This window comes from Camelus bactrianus, chromosome 28 (genome assembly GCF_048773025.1).
Source record: "Camelus bactrianus isolate YW-2024 breed Bactrian camel chromosome 28, ASM4877302v1, whole genome shotgun sequence".
Classification (NCBI taxonomy): domain Eukaryota; kingdom Metazoa; phylum Chordata; class Mammalia; order Artiodactyla; family Camelidae; genus Camelus; species Camelus bactrianus.
In genome coordinates, this window is record NC_133566.1 from 14152788 (window position 1) to 14178253 (window position 25466).

General features: G+C 40.0%; 1 protein-coding gene across 11 annotated transcripts in view; it reads left to right on the forward strand.

The window, feature by feature from the left end:
• Window positions 1-25466, forward strand: part of AFF3 (ALF transcription elongation factor 3) — a 484945-nt gene that overhangs the window by 326059 nt on the left and 133420 nt on the right. For all 11 annotated transcript variants that reach the window (XR_012503019.1, XM_074354607.1, XM_074354598.1 and 8 more), the window contains 3 exons: window positions 2167-2247; window positions 10063-10099; window positions 17392-17443. Coding sequence is in view for 10 of the 11 variants with exons in the window: in XM_074354607.1 (XP_074210708.1) it covers window positions 2167-2247; window positions 10063-10099; window positions 17392-17443 (170 nt within the window). In the remaining variant the exon portion in view is untranslated. The remainder of the gene's footprint in view (window positions 1-2166; window positions 2248-10062; window positions 10100-17391; window positions 17444-25466) is intronic.

Genomic DNA, 25466 nt, shown 5'->3' on the forward strand with positions numbered 1-25466 from the left:
TCACAGACAGTGACACTGCAGTGTTCCTTGTTGGCGCCATCTGACAGGGCAGCCTGGATGTTTGGAGTGGGGTCCCTGGAAGTCGCGTGGCACGGTGACTATTTCAGATTAAACACTTCTGTGGCGGTGACCCGGGTAGATGGAAGTGGGGAAGCAGTAGCCAGGGAGAGAGACCGGGGAGCTCTTTTTCTCTTCCCTGAATTTTATGGGAAAGGTAAAATAGAGTTTACATTTTTTTTCTAGTTTAATCTATTTGCAAACTAAATAGACTTTGCAGGTCTTCATAACTGTGCATTTTTGAACTCTAAGATTAGATTTCAGGTGAAAATTCAATTCTTGTCTCTTCTCTCTCTTGATAACAAAGAGCCACGATGTATAGTGAACAGACGCCATGAGCCTCTGGCCATTTGTCCTGAGACAGGCTGAGGCAGGTGACCTCAGAGCCAGTGGGCAGCTACGCAGGGGGCGAGGGGTCTGCAGAGTGAGGCTCTACTCACCTCGAAGCTGTGGATTTTTAAGACTCATGGTCCGTCTTGCTGTTCAGTAGACAAGAAAACGGGAACTGGTCCACGTGCCCCGTGGCCTTCTGAAGAACTGGTCTATGGAGGAGAGAGAACAAGTTGGATGGTTAATGAAAGGCAGTATTCTGTTCCTTTATCATTTAACCATCTTTCCTTTCTTTTGAGAGAGAAGTGAGTGTGTTTACTATAAAGAGAGTTGGTGTGTTAAGTTTATCTGCGAAATAAGAAGATACTCTGAAATATGTCCCTCGGGTAACCAGACCTCTGCTTAGGGAGGTAGGACCAGTGAGGACCTGGGCTCAAAACTGAGGACCTCTCAGTGCTGGGGAAGAGGGGATGACTTCATTCCTAAGTGACAAGAAAATCAGAAAGGAAGAAAGGCAGATAGATCAAAGCAGTGGCAGGCGAGTTTATAAGATCAGAAGGTAGCAACCTAGACTTTGGTGTAATTGGCTTTAAGCATTATCTTTCTCTTCCTGTCTTACCTGTGGTCCAGGGAGTGGGTAAAGGACAGCCGAGCAGGGGGGAAAGAAGAGCCAAGCAGTGATGAAGGGATGGTTGAGGTGTGGCGTGGGGGGAGCAGTGGATGCGGTGATGCAGGATGGATGTCCTAGCGATGAGAGCGCATTGCTTCCCTGTGAAGAAAATAATCTGAGGCAAACTAAGTGAAATTTTAGCAGTTATGAAAAATGTTACCATTTGCTTCCATGTTAAATCACCACCAGAAACAGGGTACAAATTAAACACTTTTTTAAAACCAAATCTTCCCTCATTGACTGCTGTTAGGTTGGGTTTGGAAGTGGAAGGGGTCAAGAAATAGGGTTCAGAACCGATTTATAAATTCCAAGTCAGTTTCCTGGTAATCAGGAATTGATTCAGTTTCCTACGACAGTCATATAGTGAATGCAAATACCTTCCAGGAGAAGGGGCTGGAGAAGAATCCTGGACGGGAATGGACAGCCATCTCGGCCGCTGTCTCTCTCTCTCTCACAGCTGAGTGAGAGTGATGTCAGAAAGCACACGACACCCCGCATGTTGAGCTGAAGTTGTGCTCTTAATTCTGTGTTATAAAAGTGCCAGCGCTCTCTCTATTTCATACACGTAATTTGTTTTTTCACTTCTCCATGAATGGCATTTTTATGAAGACCAAAATGATGTGTGAGACTTATTGGGAACATACTGATAGGAGTTTCTAGTAAAATAAATAACCCCTCCAGTAATGATGCTTCCTATTAAAAGCGCTTTGTGCCTTCCTTCAGAAAGACCCTGTGAATTGGGTGGAATCGAGTCCAAGAGAAGCAGTCCCCTTTGGACAGCATTTTCCGTAGTTCGTTTACTACGGGGTTGTCCTGTTACTTAGGAGCTTAAATGAAATGAAAATGGGACGGCCTTGTAGATCTTTGTGAGGTATAAAGGACTGACGGGGATAGCCATGGAACCAAGAATTGGTAAAATTAGGAAAAGAAATCATGAAAGTGGGTTTCTAATTCTTTTTAAAAAAAAATCCCTTTCGTTTCTTATTCAGCTCTTGTTCGTTCCTTACACCTTCTGTGCCTCATTACGGCGGCTTGTGCAACCGCTTGATGTGCTGCTGACTTTAAGCACTCTGAGCGTTACAGTGTTGTTTGTTTTCCCCTCCCTTTAGGAGATGACCTGGCTTCCCCCACTCTCTGCTGTTCAAGCACCTGGCAAAGTGGAACAAAGCAAATTTCCATTTCCAAATAAGGTGAGATCCTCCACCACTCAGGATAAATATACTTTTAAAAAATTTTTTTTATTTTTTTAATTGAAGTATAGTCATTTTACAATGTGTCAATTACTGGTGTATAGCATAATGTTTCAGTCATATATATATATATATATATATATATATATATATATATATATACACATACATATATTCCTTTTCATATTCTTTTTCACTATAGGCCATTACAAGGTAGTGAATATAGTTCCCTGTGCTGTACAGTAGGACCTTGCTGTTTATAGGGTGAATATACCTAACTCACACACAGATTTTTAGCAGACAGTGGGTTTTCCCTTGATTGTTTTTCCTCTGTAAATACTCCTGCCAGAGGCATGTGGATCTGATTTTCAACAATTTGCAAGCATATATCTATTCATCAGAGGGAGAAAATCCAGCTTGCAGTCTTACTTACTTCCATACTTCCTGCAAAATATGATGAATATTATCATCGTCATTTTTTCTAAAAACACTCGTGAAATTGAAATGCATCTTGCAATCATTTTATACATTCTGTGTGATTGTATGTCTTGTTTTTTCTTGAAAAGCTGTTATTAAATTAATGGTGTATCTTAAAATCAGTGTCTTAGAATTGAGAACATGAAGTATATAATTTCTCGGTTATCTTTTATAAAGCTTAAAATATTTTCTAAGACTTTAAAAAAAAGATTTCCATATTTTCTAAGAACAAGCACACAAAAAAATCAAGTGTAAGCTATAGTTAAATTATACATAAGTCTAGTAAGTTTTGACTTTTAACATACAACCAACACACAATTACATACTCATTATAAAGAAAAATTATGCAAATAGAAGAGGCAAAATATGGAAGTTTCTAGCACTCTTGTGATTCTCCTGGGCCCACCTGGATAATCCAGGATAATCTCCCATCTCAAAATAGTTCATCACATCTGCAAAGTCCCTTTTGCCATGAGAGGTAACAAATTCACAGGGTCTGGGAATTAAGATACAGACATCTTCGGGGGAGCCCTTATTCTGCCTACTGCAAAGACATCATTAATCCTCACACATAGGACATGTCTTTTAACCTGTATTTCACTAATTAGTATTCTCACAGCTGGAGGTGTGCCGTTCATTAATCAGATTATTAAGGTTTGAGGTTATCACAATTTCTAGTGTGTAGGAGCTAGAATTGTTTATGGAATTTGCAGGGCAAAATCTCCAAAATGACTAATAAATAATGAAATTAAGCCCTTATTAAGATTAAAGGGGCAATGTGACCTCACAAGGAAACTCGATTTAAATGTCCTTTCTGAGTTACCAGTACCACTAAATTAATTAGGTACATACATACTTCCGAGAATTTCCCCAATTTCTCTGGGTATTTGAAGGACATAATATATGATAAAGTCAATTGATACGGAACCTGGACATTTTTTTCTATTCTCTGAAGACTTAATTTGGAGCCACGACTCCCTAGATAAACACTACCGGATGTGTCTGCCTTATTCTTCAAATCACAAAAGTTTGGCAATTTTCACAAAAATTTGGTAAAGAAAAAAAGGCATGTCATTATCAGGAATTTCAACCAAAAAGAAAGTATGAATTTGCTTTTGCCCTTTTCCTTTCATTTCTGTAGCAGTCTCATAAGTTTTGAAAGGCAAATAAAGAACTCAACATTATAGAACTTTCTCCATCCTCTGCAGGCGTATTTGCAAATCTAATGCCATTCCACAAACATTTCGTGTTGTGCATGCTAAATCTGCCTGGATCAGACCTGGTTTGAAACTATTCTTGCTGATCAGTTTTTTGTTGTTTTTTTTTTTTTAACTGAAGTGCAGTCAATTATAGTAGTGTCAATTTCTGGTGTACAGCACAACGTCCCAGTCATGCATATACATACATATATTCATTTGCTGAACAGTTTTTAATGCATTAGGCAGAAGAATTCTAGCATCATTACAGAAATGATATTGCCTTTTTCTTTATATACTACAAGAAGAATGAAAGCCAGCGAGTGTGAAGGAAAATACTTTCAAGTTGGAAAGTTTATGGTCTGTCTCCCTCTTTGGGTTCCTAGCATGCCTCAAACATGACCTCAAAATGTTTGGGCTAAAGCTTCATGTTTATTTCATTACCTCAAAGGAAACATTTAAATTAATTTTAATTTACATGATTTCCCTTGTTCTAAGCTTTACAGAAAAGAATGAAAAGAAAGAGATTGGGGACCAAGCCAAATCAAGTGGTTGATTCTTTTTCCTGTAATAATTAGCTTTATGTGGGGATCTGAAAATCAAAGAAGGTATATTTCCATTTCCTGCCCTTTGTAATTCTAATGATGGACTGACACACAAGAAAGAAAAAGTCTGAGTCCAGTAGTCCCCAAATGGTTCCAAAAAGCCGTCTCTAAGTACTGCCCTCACAGTATACGTACCACCTGCCATCAGCAACCTGGCTTAAAAACAACTCTTTTTTTTTTTTTGATCTAAGGTGCATTTTTTTTTTAACATTTTAAGGTCTCTAAAATCAGGATTTGCTTTACAGTTGATAGCATTTTACAAATAATTGGCAGTAGCTGTCTTCCATAGTAGCCCATGAAGTAATGCAGCCTTATCCAGTTTTGTTACATTTGATGAAACTTAGTATTTATTATAGTGCTTCCTTGAAGGGCTTTCTCAGATACCAGTGTGCTTCATTATTTCTGTCTTCAGCCAAATGATTTGTACAAACTCTACTTTCCAGCTAAACACCAATTTTAAAGAAGTTTGGGGATCCCCGGGTACCCGGCAATGGTTTAGGTGTTGGGAATTCAGGATTTAAAGATGGAGAAGAATAAATTCCCATCTAGATCTTCTTCTAAGTGATAGGAGGTGGCTCTCCCCTTTGTGCATGTGACTGTCAGAATGCCACACACTTGATGAGTGACGGGGCAAACTAAAAGCAGGAGAGTAACCTGAGAAATGTCCTGTTGGGGGGTTACAGGCAACTTTTCAAAAAATATTTTCCTGTTTTCCTGAATTTTCTTAATGAATAGACATGACGTTTTGATGTGGTTTAGATAGCAAACGCTACTTGATAAAGTGAAGCCATCCTTGGGTCAAGACAATAATAATAGTAGCATTCTTTGTATGGTATTTCTTATCTAATCTGATACTTTAAATATGTACAGTTTACATCGTGTCATTTGCACCTCAACAAAACTGGGTCTGTTTTTGTTTTGTTTTGTTTTTTTAAAGGAGTCATGGTCTGTTTTATTTTTTTTAAATAAAATATAGTTGAAAAGACAATTCCTGTAATAGAGGTTTGACACAGTGCAGGCAAAACATAAAGCAAATAAGTCCTCCTGAGATTCAGGAATATTTCAAAGATCAAGGAACCCTGGGGCATCTTTGGGTTGTGCCTTGAAGGTAGAATGAATTTTGCGGGGCAGAAAACAGAAGATGGCAAGACACGCCTCCCGAGGAGAAGAAGGGACGACTGCGAAGGCTTGGAGCAGTCCTGCACAGCAGTCTCCCTTTCAGCCGTTGGTTGTAATAATTTGTACCCGGCCCGGCTCTGGCTCAGTGAAGGAGGAAGGATGGGCACCCTCTGTGAGGCCCCCGGGGGTCTGCAGCCGGCTGGGCAGAGCAGTATTCCTGCCAGAAGCAGCAGCCATAGGCCCTGTCGTTGGCCAGCTGAGAACTGATCAGGTTGTGGACAGCACCCTGTGGGCCTCATAAGGGGCTCAGACCTTCCATCAGCAGACGGGCGACACGCTGGCCAAAAGTCAGTCGGAACGATCATCGGGCATCATCAGTACCCACAGAGTGGCACAGCCTAGGAACACGGGCTAGAGTCAGTGATTCTGAGCTACGTTTGTTGTTAGTGCACCACTGAGAAGACGTCAGCTAGAAACATGAGATGACATATGAGGGACAAAGTCTTTATTTTATTTTGCCCCTCCGAATGTCTCCTTCTGTCCAGAAGGGCCAACATCTATGATTTTTTTTAACCAGTTACTTTAACCATTTTCTGCCTCTCTTTACTCCCCACCCAATAAAAGTCATCATCATTAATTACACAGATGTCCTGGCTGAATGCTGAAGCTCGCTGTCTATGAAGCACGAGTCCTTGCAGTGTGTAACTGTGATCCGCCTTCTCTGCAGGCTCCCCTTCGGTTGTCTGCTCGAGAGTCTATGGTCACTGGTCACCGTCTGGGTTTCAGGATGTCTGAAGTGCATCAAGAAGTAAAACCATCTATGCCCTGATAACATCAGCAAACAGTTTCACAAAAATTCTTGCTGTTGTTTTTTCTTTCTTCTAAGAATGAACTTAACATTGAAAACTGTCTCAGTGACCATTCTTGTCTATTTGATGGTGAGCAAGTCTTCACCTGTCTAGTACCAGATACCTCCAAAATGCTGAAATCTCCAGACGGCTCAGAGAAGTCAACTACATAGGACTCAAAGTATTTTTCACATGTCAAAGCTAACACTAAGCTGTGTTCAGATACAAACTCTTAATTAATTAGAAGCAATGAGAAACATACCAGTCCATCTGGGGGATTTAACAGTGAATGTCTTCTTCATAACAGCCACTATACAAAACAGGCCAGAATCATTTTTGAGGATTATATCTTAGTCTGCCATCTCAAGAACCATATTTCATCTTAATACACTATTTCCAAAAACTGAATCTCAGGTTGAGAGTTGAGTTTGTTTTTTCTTCAGATGAATGGCTCATTTTTATACGCTTTAATATTAAAGGCATCTGTGTATGCCTCAGGCTGCTTAATACAGAGGGACCCCCTTCCCGTCCCAATTTTCCTACCTAGCCTCTACCCACCAGTCTGGGTAAAAGTAAAATAATAAAAATACGTATGTAGTATTACTATTTTAAATAATAAAAAAGCCATAAAAATAGAAGTTAGTTTCATTTCACTGGATTTTTGTTCCACACACTAAAATTGGAAAGGAGTTTCACCAGACTTAATGCACTGGTATCTATTTTCTTACATTCTTACCATCTCAATTAATTCATTCTTCTATAACTCTCCTTTGTATTTCACATTAAATAGGAACTTTGTAAGGAAAGATGATGTGAATTCCCAAGACAAAATGTAGCCTTTCACTTTAGTGGAAGTGAAATCAGGTTTGTTCACTACTTACCTGATCAGAAACTAAACTCAAATACTATATAGTGCAGGCTTTCTGCCATTTCAGATAAGTGGAAATCTGTGATGATCTTTCCATCCACCAACGTGAGATTGACAACTGGTGTTCAGCACCGTGTCCCTGATGGAGTGGTCACCAGCCTTGTCTTCAGAAAGGTGGTAAGAGTGAGGGTAGCTTCAATGGGAAGTGGATGAGATTAAAAGTCAATAATACAGTAGGCCCTAAACATAAGAACTAAAACCATAAACTTCATAGAAGAAACAGTGATAAATCTTTCTGACCTTGGATTTGGCAATGAATTCAGATATGACACCAAAAGCATGAGCAACAAAAGAAAAATTAGGTAAACTGGACTTCATCAAAATTGAAAACTTTGGTGCATTAAAGGACATTATCAGTAAGGTGAAAAGTCAACTGACAGAATAGGAGGAAATATCTGCAAATCATATATCTGATAAGGGTCTGGTATCCAGAATATATAAAGAACTCTTTTAACTCAACAAAAAAAGGACAAACGACCCAATTTGAAAAATGGACCAGGGAAAAGTGGGGGCAAGGGATAAATTAGGAGTTTGGGATTGATACACATTTCTATATATAAAACAGATAAACAACAAGGACCTACTGTATAGCGCAGGGAACTATATTTGATTTCTTGTAATGAGCTGTAATAGAAGAGAATCTGAAAAAAATATATATGTATGTGTATGGATAACTGAGTCATTTTGCTATACACATGAAACTAACATTGTAAATCAGCTACACTTAAATAAAAAATAAGAATTAAAAAAATGGAAAAAGTACTTGAATATGTATTTCTCCAAAGAAGATATACAAATGGACGACAAACACATGAAAATATGCTCAAGGTCATAGTCGTTAGGGAAACGTAGATCACAACCACAGTGAGAAACCACTGCATGTCCACTAAAATGGCTATAAAAATTTTTTTTTTAGTTAAAGGAAAATGAGACGTGTTGGTGAGGATGTGTAGAAATTAGAACCCTTATACATTACTAGGAGGAGTTCAAAATGGTTCAGCCACGGAGGAAAACAGTTTGTCAATTCCTCAAAAAGTTTAACATAGAATTATCATATGACCCCGCAATTCTACTCCTAGATATATATGCAAAAGGATTGAAAACAAGGACTCAAACAAGTACACATGCATGTGCATTTATAGCAGCCCCACTCACAGTAGCCATAAGGTGGAAGCAGCCCAAATGTCCATTAACAGGTGAATGGATAAACAAGTTGTTGTATAGTGTAAAGAAATGCAACTGATTTTTATATGTTACTCTTGAAACCTGCTACCTTGCCAAATTCGTTTATCCGCTCATGTAGTTTTTGTGTAGAGCTTTCAGGGTTTTCTATATATAGTATCATGTCATCTGCATATAGTGACGATTTTATCTCTTCTCTTCCAATTTCGATCTCTTGTTTCTTTTTCTTGCCTCATTGCTGTGGCTAGGACTTCCAAGACTATGTTGAATAGAAGTGGTGAGAGTGAGCATCCTTGTCCTGCTCCAGATTTTAGGGGGAAGGCTTTCAGTTTTTCACCGTTGAGTATTATGCTGTATTGTCATAAATAGCTTTTATTATGTTGAGATATGTTCCCTTATACCCACTTTGGTAAGAGTTTTCATCATAAATGGGTGCTGAATTTCATCAAATGCTTTTTCTGCATCTATTGAGATGATCACAAAATAATGCCATTTGCAGCAACATGGATGGACCTAGAGATCATCATTCTAAGTGAAGTAAGCCAGAAAGAGAAAGAAAAATACCATATGATATCACTCATATGTGGAATCTAAAGAAAGAAAGAGGACACTATGAACTCATCTACAAAACAGAAACAGACTCACAGACATAGTAAACAATCTTACGGTTACTGGGGAAAGGGGGTGGGGAGGGATAAATTTGGGAGTTTGAGATTTACAAATGTTAGTCACTATATATAAAAATAGATTTTAAAAAAGTTTCCTCTGTACAGCATAGGGAACTATGTTCAATATCTTGTAATAACCTTTAATGAAAAAGAATATGAAAATGGAAAAAAAAAGTTGTTGGATATATGTACAATGAAATATTATTCGTGTATAAAAAGGGATGAAGTAGTGATATATGCTACAACATGGATGAACCTCCAAAACATCATGCTTAGTGAAAGAAGCAGATGCAGAAGGTGGCATATTGTATGTTTCCACTTATATGAAGTGTCCAGAATGGATAAATTCGTAGACACAAGATGTAGACTGGTGGTTCCCAGGGTCTGCGGAGAGAGGCAGAGGGGGAGACACTGCTGAATGAGTTAGCAGTTTTACTTTGGAGTGATGGAAGTATTTTGCAACTAGATAGAAGTGGTGATTTTAGTACATCAGGAACATACTAAATGCCACTGAATTGTTCACTTTAAAGTGGTTAATTGTGTGTTATGTGAATTTCATCTCAATAAACAAAACAAAAGTCCATAATACGAAGTAGAAGTGCTTGTGATCTGTATTACCAGAACTGCTTAACAAGCACATTCACGTAAATGTTTCTCATTACAATAGCTGGGCGAGATTATGACCAGTGATTAGGTTCTGAATGACCAACGATGTATCTCATACTCAGCTGACATTCTGAAAGTAAAAATGAGAAAATTGATTGATATTTCTTGGGTTGTTTTTTTTTTCAGGACTCTCAGCTCGTTTCCTCGGGACACAATAATCCAAGTAAGAAAGACTTTTCTCTCCAGCTTTGTATGTGGGCGTTGGGGTTGGGGTGGAACCGGTGAGGACAGACGCATGCAGTAGGCAGTAGATTTAAAGGAGTTTTGCTAAAAGACAGAGTCAGGTAGCGAATAACAAAGCCATTTGCTCAAGTTCTGCTGAAGTGGGTAAGACTCATGGAGACCTTATCTCTAAGTGCTCCTCTTTATTTAAGGGAAGGAAGCCCAAAACATGAACAAAAAAAAATTTAAAGGCAACTAATGAGTTAGCTAAAATTGAAAGAAAATAAATGGGCAAAGAGACCCAATCAGAAGACCTGTGATAAACAGCCTTAACATCCACGAATAACCCATGCCCTCTTCAGGGAGAAGCAGACTCACGTGTCCAGGAAGGAATTTCGTTACTGAGTCCAGCGTCTAGTAAAACACATGGGCTGCTTCATCAAAGAGAGAGTGTTAGCGTTCCATGAAGTATTGTTTTAATTCTCTCCTTTGGCACTACTAATTGGTATTAATGTTTTCTTGCACATTAAAAATGTATAAGCTCCCCCATTCATATCACGAAAGCACACCCACGAAGACTGGCTTTTGTTAGTCTCTTGAGCCAGTCGGCTGAGTGCATCCCTTGCCAATTTTCAAAGCTGTTTGAAGGCGAAAATCACTCTGAGCCGGTCGCTGTGTCTTAGGACCTGAGGCTCACCCACTGAGCATCTGTGAGGGCAGAAGGATGAGGGAGGAAAGACATCCAGACAAATGACAAATGCATTAGGAAGCTCCAGACTTCCAATGCACAGCTCGAGAAAGGTCAGGGTCGAGGGAGGAAATGATGGCGTAATGATGCACAGGCAATATGACTTAATTATCCCACCCTCTGTTGGAATTCGCTGTGAGCACAAGTGCCAGTGAGGAGGTGAGATGCTAAGGGACTTGAAATCTGTAGGAAGCTGTAAATTTGATAGTAAGAAAAGGAATGGGAAGAGATGCATGGTTAAGTCCATGAGGTGTGTGGGCATCAGCATCATTTGCCAAAGATAGAGCATCCAGAAGCATTGCCATTACGTTCCTCACCCCATCTTTCCATTTGAATTTACACAGCTCAGGTGAAAGGGAGGATGTGATAGATATAATAGAATAAACGTGCCTCCTCTCAGCTTGGAGTCTGTGACATAAAGAATAAAGGATATAGCTTTGAGTCTCTTCTGTGTGCTGGCACCTTTACGTATGCTGTTTCACTTAATCCTAACAGTAGCTGTGTGAAGTAGGCACTGCCACCCCCTCCTGCACGTGATGAAAATGAGATTCTGCAGTTAATAACTAGCCCATGGTCACATGGCAAAAAAATAATAATAATAATAACAATTTGAATTCAGGGATCTCTGCCCCAAAAGAACACAGACTTTCCCTCTTGTTACCTCGACCCAAAAAAGGCTGCTTCTGTCATGTTGGTGTGAGATTGACTTCTTGTCCAAGAGCTACATACTGTGATCTTTGCATCTGGCATGTTTTACAGCAGACATTGACTTGCTGGTGCTGTGGCTGAGATTATGTAAAAGCAGACCTGTCTTCTGTGGAGCTGTGAGTGGCACCTGCACATTGTGGCATAAAACCCTCCACAGTCCATCGTCCAAGGAAATTAGTGATTGGCTTTCTTTTCCCTAGGGGCAAGGGGATTTTGTGTGTGTGTGTGTATTTTTCAAATAAATCTCCCCTACCCAAACCAAGCACATCCATAAAAAGGTAATATCACTGTTCAAAAATTGGAGTGTCCTCTGTAGATGGTAGCACATTTGAAACTTCAGGAGAGCTGGTCCCATCAGCATTTCCTGTGCTGTTTCTTGTATTTGGTTTGGAATCACTACAGTTTGGGTAATGATGGCTCCAGTAAATATGTAGAAAATAGGCAAAAACTGAACTTTAGAGAAACAGAACGTGTATGTGTTGTTTGACGGATTAACCTCTTCCCCACTTTAGGTCTGTGCTTTTTTCTTTTTAGAATTCGAAAAACTCTGTTCCCAAGATACTAAAAGGAAAGAGTGTATAAATTAAACAGAAAATGATTTTTTAATGCCAATCTTTTAAAAGATAGATACTTTAGACAGTTTGCTGTTACCAATTAATTTAATTTAATATTGTAAAATAGAAGCTTAGTAAGTATTGAGAAGCTCAAGTATTAAAATAGGTGACGTATGTCGACTTTTTTTTTTACGTTATGAGAATGTCCTGGTCAAGTGGCAGACTGAGCGTGAGCACTTCTTTCCCTCCCTTCAGAATCTCCGTTTAAATAACCAGAAAGCTGTAGTAATGGAAATAAATCCATAACAGCACTGAGAGCAGGAAAGGATGTCATCAACAAACCAGAAGTTCAGCTGAGTTTCTGGAAAATGGAGTGTGGCTAGGACCCTGCTGTTAGATAATCCTGGGCAGGGAAGGTCATGACCCAGGAAGAGGGAAAAGGAAAATAATGAAACAAACAGGAACAAATTGACTTGATAAAACAAAGGGCCAAAAATAGCTCAGACACCCCTGAAAACGAATCAGGTTGGAGCCTTACCTGACCAATGAATGAATCAGTGAGTGTTTATCTGGGTAACGTGACAGTGACAGACAAGTCGAGCAGTGAAACAACAGAGGACTCAGAAACAGAACCGCAGATGTGTGCAAACTCCATTTGTGGCAGAGCTGATGATGCAGACCAGTGGAGGAAGAATGGGCTGCTTAAAGCTGGTACCGGAATGCTTGGTTATCTCCAGGGAGAAAAAGGAAAAACTTTGTTGTTGTTGTTGTTTTGTGGGGGAGGGGGGGAGGTAAGAGAAAAAGGAGATTAACTCCTACTTCATGTCATATACAAAAACTATTCCAAATATGTGCAAAAGACCTACACGTGAACAGTAAAATTATACACTTTCAAAAGACCGTGGAGAACATCTTTCTGATGTATTTCTTAAATAAAACAGAAAAAAAAGTCAAATAAAGGAAAACGGCAGATTTGTATAAGGGGATGTGAGGGTGACCACAGCAGTGAGGGTGAAGGAACCAGAGGCACGTACATGGTGTCAGCTGAATCTAAAAACCACACGGTTGAACGACAGGAGTGAGTCCCGGGAGAATGCATACGGCATGATTCCATTCATGTGGAATTTAAAGTCAGGAAAAATTAAAGACTCTTTTATTTACAAATAAATACCCGGGAGCCAAAACTGTCAAGAAAGGGAGGGATGAATACAAAATTCCGTTGCTAGGTAGCCGGCCGGGAGGGCAGGGAGAGCGTGCGTGCCCAGGAGCTCCTGGGTGATTTCTCGTCAATGTCCCATTTCCATCCCTGGAAGGGGTTTTCACAGTTAACTCATTTAACTTAAAAAAATGATATATATATGAAATGTACATTTTTCTACACATTAAATGCAAACTCTGCTTAACTTCTTTTTAGGAAAAGCCTTCACTTGAGACAGATTAACCCGTGGGGTGCTGAAATGTGAGAATGAGAATCCGTATGACATAAATTCTGGGAACACTTGCCCTCATTCAAGTTTACTGGCAGTCCTTCTGTTCAGGTCCAGTCCCCCTGCTCTGTCCCTTAGAGACTGATATTTATATTGTTATGGTATTACAAATTCCGTTATTGGTTTACAATTTTTCTCGTTGGCCTATAGGCAATTCCCAAAATTAAATTATTAATTAAATTAATATTAATGAGGATGGTTCATGAATAATTACTGAACAGGATATAAATATTTTAAATCATGGCTCTGTAGGGGGAAACATATCGCTGTGCAGAGTGATGGAGGGCGGGGAGGCAGGAGGGAAGCAGAGATGGGTAAGTTTCCTCGTTCCACACGGTGTGAAAGGGAAGTCCTATCAGAAGTTGATGAATCAAGAAACAGAAGTTTAAGTTTATTCAAAGTTAAAACACCCACTAGAGGCCCTAAAAGTAATAACAGAACTAACCAAAATTGTAAGGGGAAAGGAGGCGATAGTATATTAAATACCTTCTCTTTCCTTTTTCGTATCAGAAATCATTATGTACTGTTTAAAAGTTGACACATCTAGAAATAAATTTATTACTTAGCATAATGGTTGTAGGACTAATAGAACTGAAAACAAAAGCCAGCAAAGTCGTCACCTTTTCTCCACTGTTCAATTTTTTTTGTTTTAACCCTGATAAAGGGATGACTTTTATTCTAAAGAAAAGTAGTAGGATAGCAAAACTTTCCTCCACAGCAGAACACAGCCTGGATCTATTTCGAGTTCCTTTTCAAAATTCCTCTTTGCTCCATATCATGGCACTATTGATGGAGAGGGCCGGACTCCAGCAGTGCAGTCATTTTAAGTTTAAAGGGCATGAATTAGATATTATCTATCTTTCCGCTTACCAGAGTACTTGGCGTATCAGTCCTTGGTCCATCTATTGGATTAAAAGTGTAGCTGTTGTAATTTTGTATGTGACCTTTTGGAGCCATCAGACTGTTTCATGCCTCAAATTGTCCGTCCGTCTCCGCGGTGAGTGCACGTCTCTCCTCCTCGCTCGTGGTAGCGTGGACCTCTACGTTAGTGACAGGTCCTCAGACAGAAGACAGACACTCAGCATGCAGTGTGTGCTTGGTACCGTGGAAGGCGCAGGTAGAGCCGTACGGACTGTCAAGCGGAAAGTACGATATGTACATACTATATACGTACACACGTGCATGTGCATTTACACATCTGAGCCTGTTTTCTTCCCATGGCTCATTTTTTTCTCTCTTCCTCTCTGTGAGTCTGTCTCTGCACGCCAGACGACCACACTGCCCCCACACCAGTCTCGTATGCCCAGTGCCCCAAAGATCAAGGCGGGTTCCCTCCCAAGGAGGGCAGTGTGGCATCTGTCGTGAAAAAACAAAAACGGCCCCCGACAGCCCTCTCAGGTGGTTGCGGGGAAACATCCCCTGCGCACCCAACTGAAACATCTCTTACTGCGAAGTTTCTCTAGCTTAGCTGCGTGATTTTCCCTTGGGTCCTGAGAAAGAGGCTGAGCTTCTTCGTGGTTCATGTGCTTAGACATTTCAAGTTAACTTCAGAAATTGCATCACCTAAAAGCTCAAGCTATTGGGGAGAATTTTGTATTTCTTCTTCCTGCAGGACAGACATGGTTTCAATCCCTGACTCCAAACTGAGCTTAGTTTTCCCCGGAAAGGTTACTCCGTCATCAGCCCTGAAGTAGCAGAGAGCGCTCCCTCCAGGACCATTCCTATAGGCCCAGTTTGGCCCCATTGCATCCTTCCAGTTTGCCAGAACCCCTTCTGTTTTCCCTGTTGCCACAACATCAGTGCTGCTAAGAGCAGAGATAATCCACCGCAGCTTTGTCCCCGTACTGATCCAGCCCACGATGCCCGCAGCCCCCAGACCCCACGTGCAATAAGTCCTGTGTCCTCCCAGCCCGCCAGTTACCTGGCAGCCTTGCCGGGGAAGGTAAAACATATTTATTTATTCAAACATCGAATCAATGTCTTCGTGCCTCATATTGATTTGCTGGGTTTCTGACATTAAGTTGTTGGGGTATGTTTACCATCGCCGGTGTTGCTGAGTGCACTGTTTATATTCTTGATTAATTATGATTGTACGTGGGGGGACTTCTGGCGGCGACAGACCAGAGAAAGTAACCATTTATTTCTCCAAATGAAAGGGAGAGAAAAAAAAAGATCAACATGTTTGAGAAAAATTAAACCTCCATTTAGTTTTGTCTTAACCTAATGCAGGTGTCGCGGCTCTCTATTTTGGGGTGCTGGCAGGAACTGTGGCTACTCAGTGGGAAAGTGATTCTGGAACGTCCTAAATTAGGTTATTTTCTAGCACTGAAGCCAGGTGACAAGGCCTTGCATGTCTCCTAAATGATGACACCACAGACCTGGCCTGGAAGACAAAATACAGTGTGAACGCATGAGCTTTAAAAGCAAGTTTATTAACTTGCTGCCTCTTCTTTTGCTGCCACATGGCTTCACGTGTACGGGGGTCTGTCTAACCAGCGTTTGTTCTTGAGGCAGTTAAAATAGATACAGTGGCTTTTTTTAACACGGTGGCTGTCCCCCATGGACGTTCCAGCAACGTGTAGACGCTTTAGCAGAAAGTCTTATCTGATGTAGATGTGCGAACTGTATACAACCATCTTCTTTCTCTCACCAGTTTCCTGGTAGAAAAAGAGAAAAAAATTATAAAATTTACCTTTAAGTTCACTTTAGATGATACCTTTGGAATGTGTTCATCGTATGATTTAGGGGGTCACTGCTGAGACTCGGTGACTGTAAGCTAATGTCAACAGCTGACGAAAGGGCCCTGTTTGGGGCAGAGGCCTGGGGCCCTAAACAGTAGACTAGGGGATTCTTTGACGTCTCCAGGCCTGACCTGAATTAGCAAAGCAAAGCAAGTTACCACCATCAGGCCCATCTCTTGCAACTCATAGCCTTCTCTGGGGTTTATTTCACTATTATCCCTACACAACCACAGCTAACTCACAACGGCAGTCACAACCCTTCTTCCCTCCCCTGGCCTCAAGGAAATAAAAAGAAGCAACTTACAAAATGAGGATGAATGGTTCCAAACCATCACGGGTCAGGGATCTAAGAATGACATTACGTCCGTTGCGAGAGAAATTTGCCCTTTAAAACTACAAAAAGTGAACTGGTTCCAGGCTCCCTTAATTAAAGCCCATTAAATCCTCAGTGACCACAGATGGCAGAAATATTTCTTTAACTAGCCTCTCAGATGGCCAGGAAGGATTTCCGATTTCCCTCTTATTCTGCCCTAACTGGGCAGACCCAAACCACCAGGGCTCTCTGTGGGGTGTGTCCTTGGGGGTCGTGTAACCTATGGTGCAGCCTCAGTGTTCGGCAGAATTCTCTCCTCCAAGTTCTGATGCAGCCTGACCTGGTTTGGCTGGTGTAAGCAGAAAGGATCAAAGTTCAAAATGCCTTGCACGTAGAATGCTAATGGGATTTATTTCCTTAAAGTTTCTGTAAGCTGAAGTGGAAGGAAACAGGTTCCATCTGTAAGATATTCATCTTTTGGCAAGGTCTCCGCTCTGAGCCTCTGGCTGTTTGCAAACAGCTCCTTAGCACCTATTCACAGACCCGCGCCTGGCCAGTTGCATTACAGAGAAGAAATTATTTTGCAAATCCGGTTCTCAGACAATAAAAAGATGTTTTAAAAGCCTCCTGCTGCACATTTTGAATGATTGTTAATAGGAGCATGGAAATATATGTAATCTCTCTGAAATCTTAGAGACCATAACGCTCACACAGTCGTATTTTTTTCTGCTTCCTTTTTAAGAGAAAGGTGGTGCTGAGCCAGGGAGTCCGGACAATGGCACGTCGAATACATCGTAAGTCTCTTTCCTGTTTCTGTCCCAGATGGCTGTTCTTTAATATGCTTATAGTATGACACAGTGCAGAGATCTCGTTACAGCAATAATAATAGTCGTGGAAGGAAGCCTGTCGTTCTTTTTCATCATAATGTCTTTTAAAATGGTTTTGGGTGCAGATGCATTTTGAGGTCTTTCTTACACTTTAGCCCGGTAAGAGTCATCTTGAAAATACAGGGCTCCCCTTCCTGAAACACAAATGTCATGAGATTTGAGGGTGTTAAGGATTTGGGGAGGGGAGGAAACCTTTTGGAATTTGCTCAGAGATTTCCATCGTTGTCATAAATAATTGCAGAACTTTTCACACAGACTGGGAGACTGTCTGTCCTGCACACCCGTGAAGTACTTGTGTCAGTTTAAAGCCTGCCATTTGCAACCTCACCTCCAAATTACGTGAAATAGACATTTATAAATACCTCTGGACACGCAAGAGTTTGTTCGTTTTTTCGAGTTAACAAATACAGTTTTGAAAAGATAAGAAAAGGCTCTTTTAAAGCATGTCCTTCACTACGTTTTGTCTTTTTCCTCTCAATAATCAAGAAATCCAAATATGTTTTAATGATTAATTTGATGCCAAATTTATATGCCAAAGTTTAAATAAGGGAATTCACAAGCTAGCAAATAATTTCAGCTCCACAGGGATCAGTAACAGGTTTGCTCCTCAGAAATCCTTATTTCTATCACTTCTGAGGCGTTCAATATATTTTCTTACTATAAGACAGTTTTATGAATGTATCTATATTTGGGCCAGTGCTCTTATTACTAAGCATTTCACGTGCTATTCATTAGAAATGACAGTTTGTGATACAACCTTATTGAGTATATTTGACCAAGATCTGTTTCTTGATCTAGAAAGAACCTTTTGGCTTGCTTAGGATAGCTATGTATTTCACAAAGGATCTGCGTTATATGCTGTCTTTCTTAAGAAAAAAGTCCTAAGTGGTTCCATTATCCTGATTTCCAATGATACAAGAATGTGATTGATTTTAAATGGTAAAAATATTACTAATTTTTAATTTTTGGCTGCAAAATATAATAGGGAAAGGGTTTTAATGCCATCTGGAGGCATTCGAGAGAAGTGAAAAGGGTAGAATCATTTTAAAATGCAGTTCTTTTGAGTAACATTTGAAAGTGGATAAGAATTTATGCAACTAGAATGTAAGCTATTTGGGAGTAAGTTATATTGTTTAGAAATAATTTTACAAAAGTTTTAATGACTGTAGAAAAAACAGTTTTTCAAATTCTCACTAACAAAATCATCTTTAAAACAGAGAAAGGAGCATACAAAATATGTTGGAAAGCTGCTAGCATCATCCTACATTTAATTTTTTCACATTTAAAATCACATTCAGTTGACTCCACTGCTGTTAATACAGTTTGATGTGTCACCAAAGTTCTCCTTCCCTTACACACTTCTGAAAAGTCCTTTCTCTAAAACAGTTGGTTCCCGTAACTCATTACCTGGGAAACATAAATATCTTGTCTGAGGAATTACTTTTAAACCCTCTGGAGATTTGCGAATAGTGAGGGATGGAAGCATCACCCCACATTCCCCTCTTTTTGAGCAAGGCAGTTCCTCACATCTGCCTCACATCCCACCTCCTGAACTAGAAATAACGTAAACAAAGTTGGAGGTTGCAAGGGTCTCTCTGAAAAGGGGAGAATTCTGCACTTGATCCTCTCAAAGACCCCTCTAACAGGAGTTCTGTTATAATTATAGGCAAGAGGAGCAGCTTATTATGAATAAAGAGCAGGGATTCAGGATGCTGTAGACTTGGGTAGCATTTTGCAGTTTCCATGTGGTACCCTCTCTGAGCTTTATCTATGTAGACAGACAGGAAGGACAGATACAGTATCCTTATTTTATATATAAGGAGTCAAAGGATCAGAAAAGTCATTCAACTTGAGTAAAAAAATTAAGACACAAATCTTTGGCTATTTTGCTTTTTTGCCCATTTACCATGCTGAGGGGTCAGTGGATCTTAGGAGACGAAACAAAGCCGTGAGTCAGAACCACACGGAAGAATGGAGATTTGTTTATTTGTTAAGTGGCGGGTGTGTTGGTTTGCCAGAGCTGCCTTAACAAAGCAGCACAGACCAGGTCCCTTAAACAACAGAAGTTTTCGTCTCAGTTCTGGAGGCTGAAAGCCTGAGATCAGTCACTAGGGTTTGTTTCTCTTGTGGAGGAAGGATCTGCTCCAGGTCTTGTTCCTTGTTCTATAGATGGACATCTTCTTCCTGTATTTCTCCTTCTCATCTTCCTTCTATGCATCTCTGTGTCCCAACGTCCCCTTTTTATAAAAATACTAGTAATGTTGGATGAGGGTCCACCCTGATGTTTTCATTTTAACCTAGTTACCCCTGTGAAGACCCTATCTCCAAATAAAATCACATTCTGAAGTACTAGAGGTTAGGATTTCAGTGTATGGATTTTGAGGGGACACATAGCATTAAGGGTCAGAGCAATCAAAATGATTTAGAAGGCAGGGCAGCAGAATCAGGAGTCTACAGATGCCAGAAATTGGAACAAGGTGAGAAATCGGAACAACCTGAGAAAACAGACCAAAAGTTGTGAGCTCCGTGGAAACTGAAGGGGTGAAGCAGAATGAAGAAAACTGTAGCTAACATGCACACAAGGCACTACGAAGGAAACCTCTTCCACGTTTGTGGTTTGATGGGACAGACACAGCTTCAGTAATGCCTGTGCATCCCTCTGTCTGTATAATTCTGTGACCCGTGAGTCATTTAAAGCTATTATATGGGTTTAAATTGTAGTATAAAATTGAAAGTCTCCAGACAGAGAGCTTATTTCCTGAGGAGGCATCTTTCTTCACTGGCCCCTTTTAAAAGAAAGAGATTAGCATTATTTGTAATGGTCAAGTCATGGAAGCAACCGAAGTATTCACTGATAGATGAATGGATAAAGAAAATGTAGTACATATACACAATGGAATATTATTCAGCCATTAAAAAAGACGGAAATCCTACCACTTGTGACAACATAGATGGACCTTGAGGGCATCATGCCAAGTGAAATAAGTCAGGCTGAAAGACAGATACCATATGATCTCATTTATATGTGATGTCTGGGGTAAAAAAAGCTCATAGTTACAGAGAACAGATTGAGATTGGTGACTACCAGAGGCTAGGGGTAGGGAGTGGGTGAAATGAGTGAAAATCATCAAAAAGTACAAACTTCTAGGTATAAAATAAATAAATCTTGAGGATGTAATGTACATCATAGTGACTGTAGCTAATAATAATTGTATATATATATATGAAAGTTGCTAAGAGAGTAGATCTTAAAAGTTCTCATCACAAGAAAAATTTTGTAACTGTGTAACAATGGACGTCAACTAAACTTGTTGTGATGATCAAAATGGTTGACAATTTGATCCTTGAAAGAAAGAAATTAGAATGCATGAGATCTACCTTTACACAGTTTCTCCCTTGAGGGCACTCCCCAATCCACAAAGAGCAACTACAACTCAAGACCAAAATCATATTTTCATGAAATGTCAGAGGGTGGAGTGCGGGGCTGCCAGAGTGGGTGGGGTTTAAGGGCAGAAATTCCAGAAGAGAGGCAGCCATTGAAAAGAGAGCTCCAATTCTGTATATAAATTCCCTTCCATCCTTGGGTGACTTGTAAACTGCACATGTGTGGGAGGAGTGCCACCGAGCCCAATGGGAAACAGTAGCCAGAAAGCCAAAAAGCTGAGCAGCAATTTCAACATCTGCCTGCTGCCAGCATCTACTGCCTATAGAGTTTGGAATTTTGATCTCATCCGAGTTACGGGGACTTGGCAAACACCTTGGGTTTTTGTTTGAAACCTCAGAAAGGCCATGCCTTAAGAATAAAGTATTCATCCTAAAACTAAGGACAAAACCAAAATAGATCATAGCAAAGTGTAACACTAAGTATCCACAAGTTCAGCTAGTAAATTATCTAAAAAAACCAAAAAACCTTAACACTGTGTAAAGCAATAAAACATAATCTAGATTCTCTATAACATATCATTCATAATATTTATTATCTAAGCAAAAATTAAAGGATATGTGTAGAAATAAGAAATTGTGATCCATAGTCAGGTAAAAAGTAAGTATTATAACAGACCTTGAAGTGACTTAAATGTTGAAATTTTCAGATAAGAACTTTAAAGCAGATATTAAAATACTTCCAAGGGTGTAAAGGAAAACTTGGTCATAATAATTGAAAGAAGAGGAAACTCAGCAGTGAAATGGAAATGATTAAAAAGAACGAAGTGAAAATTCTGGAACTGAAAAGTGAAATATTTGAAAGGGAAATGTCACTAGATAGCCTTAAATGAAGAATGGAAATGACAAAATAGAGGCTAAGCAGACCAATAAACATTATCCAATATGAAGAACAGTGAGGATGAAGATTAAACACAATGAACAGAGTCTCAGTGAATTACAGAGCAGTATCAAGTAAGTCTAATATACATGTGATTGGAGTCCCAGAAGGAGAGGACAGAGAAAATAGATCAGAAAAAAAGATTTGAAGGAAAAATAGCTGAAAGCCTCCCAAACTGGCCCAAAACATTAACTTACAAACACAAGAAGCACAACAAATCCTAAGCAGGATGAATAAAAATAAAACTGCACCTTGAACATGATAGTAAAATTACTAAAACCTAAATTGAAGATAAAGAGAAGACCTTCAATATTAGCAGAGAAAAATGACGTATTATTTTCAAGGAAACAATGATGCAATTCCTGCCACAAACTATGGGGGCCAGAATACAGTGCAGGGACAACTTTGAAGCGCTGAAAGACTGAAATAAAATAAAGTGAAATAAAATAGAGAACTGTCAAGCTGGTATTCTAAATCTAGCAAAAATATCCTTCAAAACAAAGTGAAATAAAGACATTTTTGATTTTACAAAATCTGAGAGAATTTACTTCTTAGACCTACACTCCAATAAATGAAAAAGAACATCTATCAGGCTGAAGGGTAATAATGTCGGGCAGAAAGTCAGACCTACAAAAAGGAACTATTTTAACTATTACCAGCATCCGCAATGAATGAATGACGCCAGCTATATGACATTGTGGAAAAGGCAAAAGTATGGAGATAGTAAAAAGATCAGTGGTTGCCAGGGCTTGGTGGGGGCAAGGATGACTAGGCAGAGCACAGAGCATGTTTAGGGCAGTGAAAATACTGTATGATTCTCTGTTGATGGATACGTATCACCATACACTTGTGCAAGCCCATAGGTTGTCCGACACCAAGAATAAATTCCAAGGTAAACTATGGACTTGGAGTGTGTCAGTGTAGGTTCATCCCTTGTAACAGATGTAGCACTCTGGTGGGGGATGTCGATAATGAGAGAGGCTGCGCGTGTGTCAGGGCAGGAGACATATGGGAAATCTCTGTGCTTTCCCCTCAATTTTGCTGTGAATCTAAAATTGCTCTAAAAACTGAAGACATCTTTTTTTAAATAGCAGCAAACGTCTCACACCCTCAACCACATGGATGAATTCACAGAAGCATAATGTTAAACGTAAAAAGCCAGACACAAAAAGAATCTATTCTGTCAAATTTGATTTATGTGAAATTCAATAGAAAGGCAAAACTAATCCAATCCACGGACCAAGAATTTGGGACAGTGGTTGCTATGAGAGGCTGGGGCTGGACTGAAATGGGGCATCTTGGTTCTTCTGGAGTGATGGAAAATTTTATGTCTAATTTACTCTCCCCAGTGGAGATTGCACAGCCAGGAAGCAGCTGAAGAATTCGTCTCCACCACTGACTTCTAATTTTCAGTGTCTTGGAAAACTTTGGTATCACTGATTGGTGGAACAGAGTGGGTTTAGATGATGCGCAAAGCTCCTTCCAGGTGTATGATGTGCACCTGTGAGTCATTTATAAAGGTGAAAGGTGAAACATGTTTATATCTAAAATTATTTGTCTTCCTCACTTCAGGCTCCTGTAAGAAACTGCCTTAGACTAGGTGGCTTATCAGTAGCAGAAGCTTATTTCTCACCGTTTGGGAGCTAGGAAGTCTAGGGTCAAGGTGCCAGCAGATTGAGCATCTAGCGATGGTCCACATCCTGCTTTGCAGGTGGCGGTCTTCTGGCTGTGTCTTCACATGACAGAGGGCAGAGGGAGAAGAAGGCAGGTCTCTCGTGTCTCTTCTTGTAAGAGCATTGATCCCATCGTGATGGTTCTACCCTCATGACCCAGTTATTTCCCAGAGGCTCACCTCCTAATGCCATCACATCGGGGCTTAGAATTTCATCAGATAAGTTTGGGGAGGGGGCCACGAACATTCAGTCCAGAACAATATTTATTCAAAATACCACATGCCCACTGTAGAACTGTCTTAGAAAATGTTAAATTTGGAGGAAAAATACAGAGGAGCAATTATGTGCTAAACATATAAAGAAATCTAACATGCTTTTAATAAGATTACACAAAGAGCATATAATAAATAGGTTTTGAAATTTGAGAGATCAAAGTCAATTTGAAAACTGTTAGCAAAAATATGTTATTCTTTTTTTCAGAGAAATTTGAAACCTCCCTGATATTTACTTTGGCCACAGCAATTCGTGTCTAAAATGATGAACTGTGACTGTTCTTTTAGTCCATGAGGTACTCTCCCCAGAGGCTTCCTTTCCGTATCTGTTTAAGTAATTTGCCAGGATCCTGTCTGCTAAGAAAATAAGAAATCTAGTCCACAGCCTTTGCCTAGAGCAAATTGGCCAGATCCTGTTTCTCCAACTCTTAGACACCAAGAATAAAAAATTACACAGGAAGGGTCTTTAGGGCTCCTTGGACCCCCTTGTTACGTAGATGAACAAATTAGATGGAAGGCCCTTGAGAGATGTGGCTTATCCGGTGGATAAGGAAGGAAAACCTTGACCCAGCCTTCAGGGACCACCAAGTCCACCTGGGGCTGGGTACCATTGCTGAAGGAGAGGAGAGGCAAGGAGGCTGTCAGTTTTACCTGAGAGGGGGATGAGCTGTTACCATTGCTTTGTCTGTACTCTGAGATTAAAACACTCAGCGAGTCCAGGAATGTAGACTGGAAATGATCCCACCACAGAACTAAAACTGCAGACTTTGTCTTGCGTGTTCTTACCCCAGACTGGAAGGCCCATGGTCCCAGAGGTCATAAAAGAGAATTCTTCAGCAGGACTGGAATGTCTTTTCCCATCTCTTGTTTGGTTCCACTTTCTCTTTTCTCTACATCCGGCTCTGTCCAAGCAAAGCTCTTCTCAGGGTGTCCTCTAGGTCAGAATTTCTTAGGCTTTTTGGGGGGGAATTTAAAGAGTTTTTAAATTTTAACTGTGATAAAATATGCATAACAAAATTTACCATCATAACCATTCTGAAGTGTATAGTTCAGGGGCATTAAGTGCATTCACACAGTTGTGCTGCCGTCATCACTGTCCGCTCCCAGAACTCTCCATTGTCCCAAACTGAAACTCTGTTGCCATTAACATGCCAAATTAGCAAATCACCAGAGCCAGTAACTCCCCATTTCCCCCTCCCTCCAGCCCCTGGCAACCACTACTCTGCTTTCTGGTCCATGATTTTGATTCCTTTAGGTACCTCATATAAGTGGAATCATACATACAGTATTTGTCCTTTTGTGACTGGCTTATTTCATTTAGCATAGTGTCTTAAAGGTTCATCCATGTTTAGCATATATCCAAATTTCCTTCCTCTTTAAAAAGGAATTTTCTTTCTTTTTAAGGCTGAATAATATTCCGTTGTATGTATAGACTTTTTTTTATCCATTCATCCATCCATCAATGGGCATTTGGGTTGCTCCTACCTTTTGGCTACTGTGAATATGAGTGTACAAATATGCCTTCACAAATAGTGTGACTGTGAGTGTACAAATATCCCTTATCCCAAGGAAAAGGAAGGAACGTCTAGGGGCCCCTGCCGTGTTTCTAGCCCTGGCTTTACACTTTGTGAAAATAATCTCTTAGGTCTTCCCAGTAGCTTTGA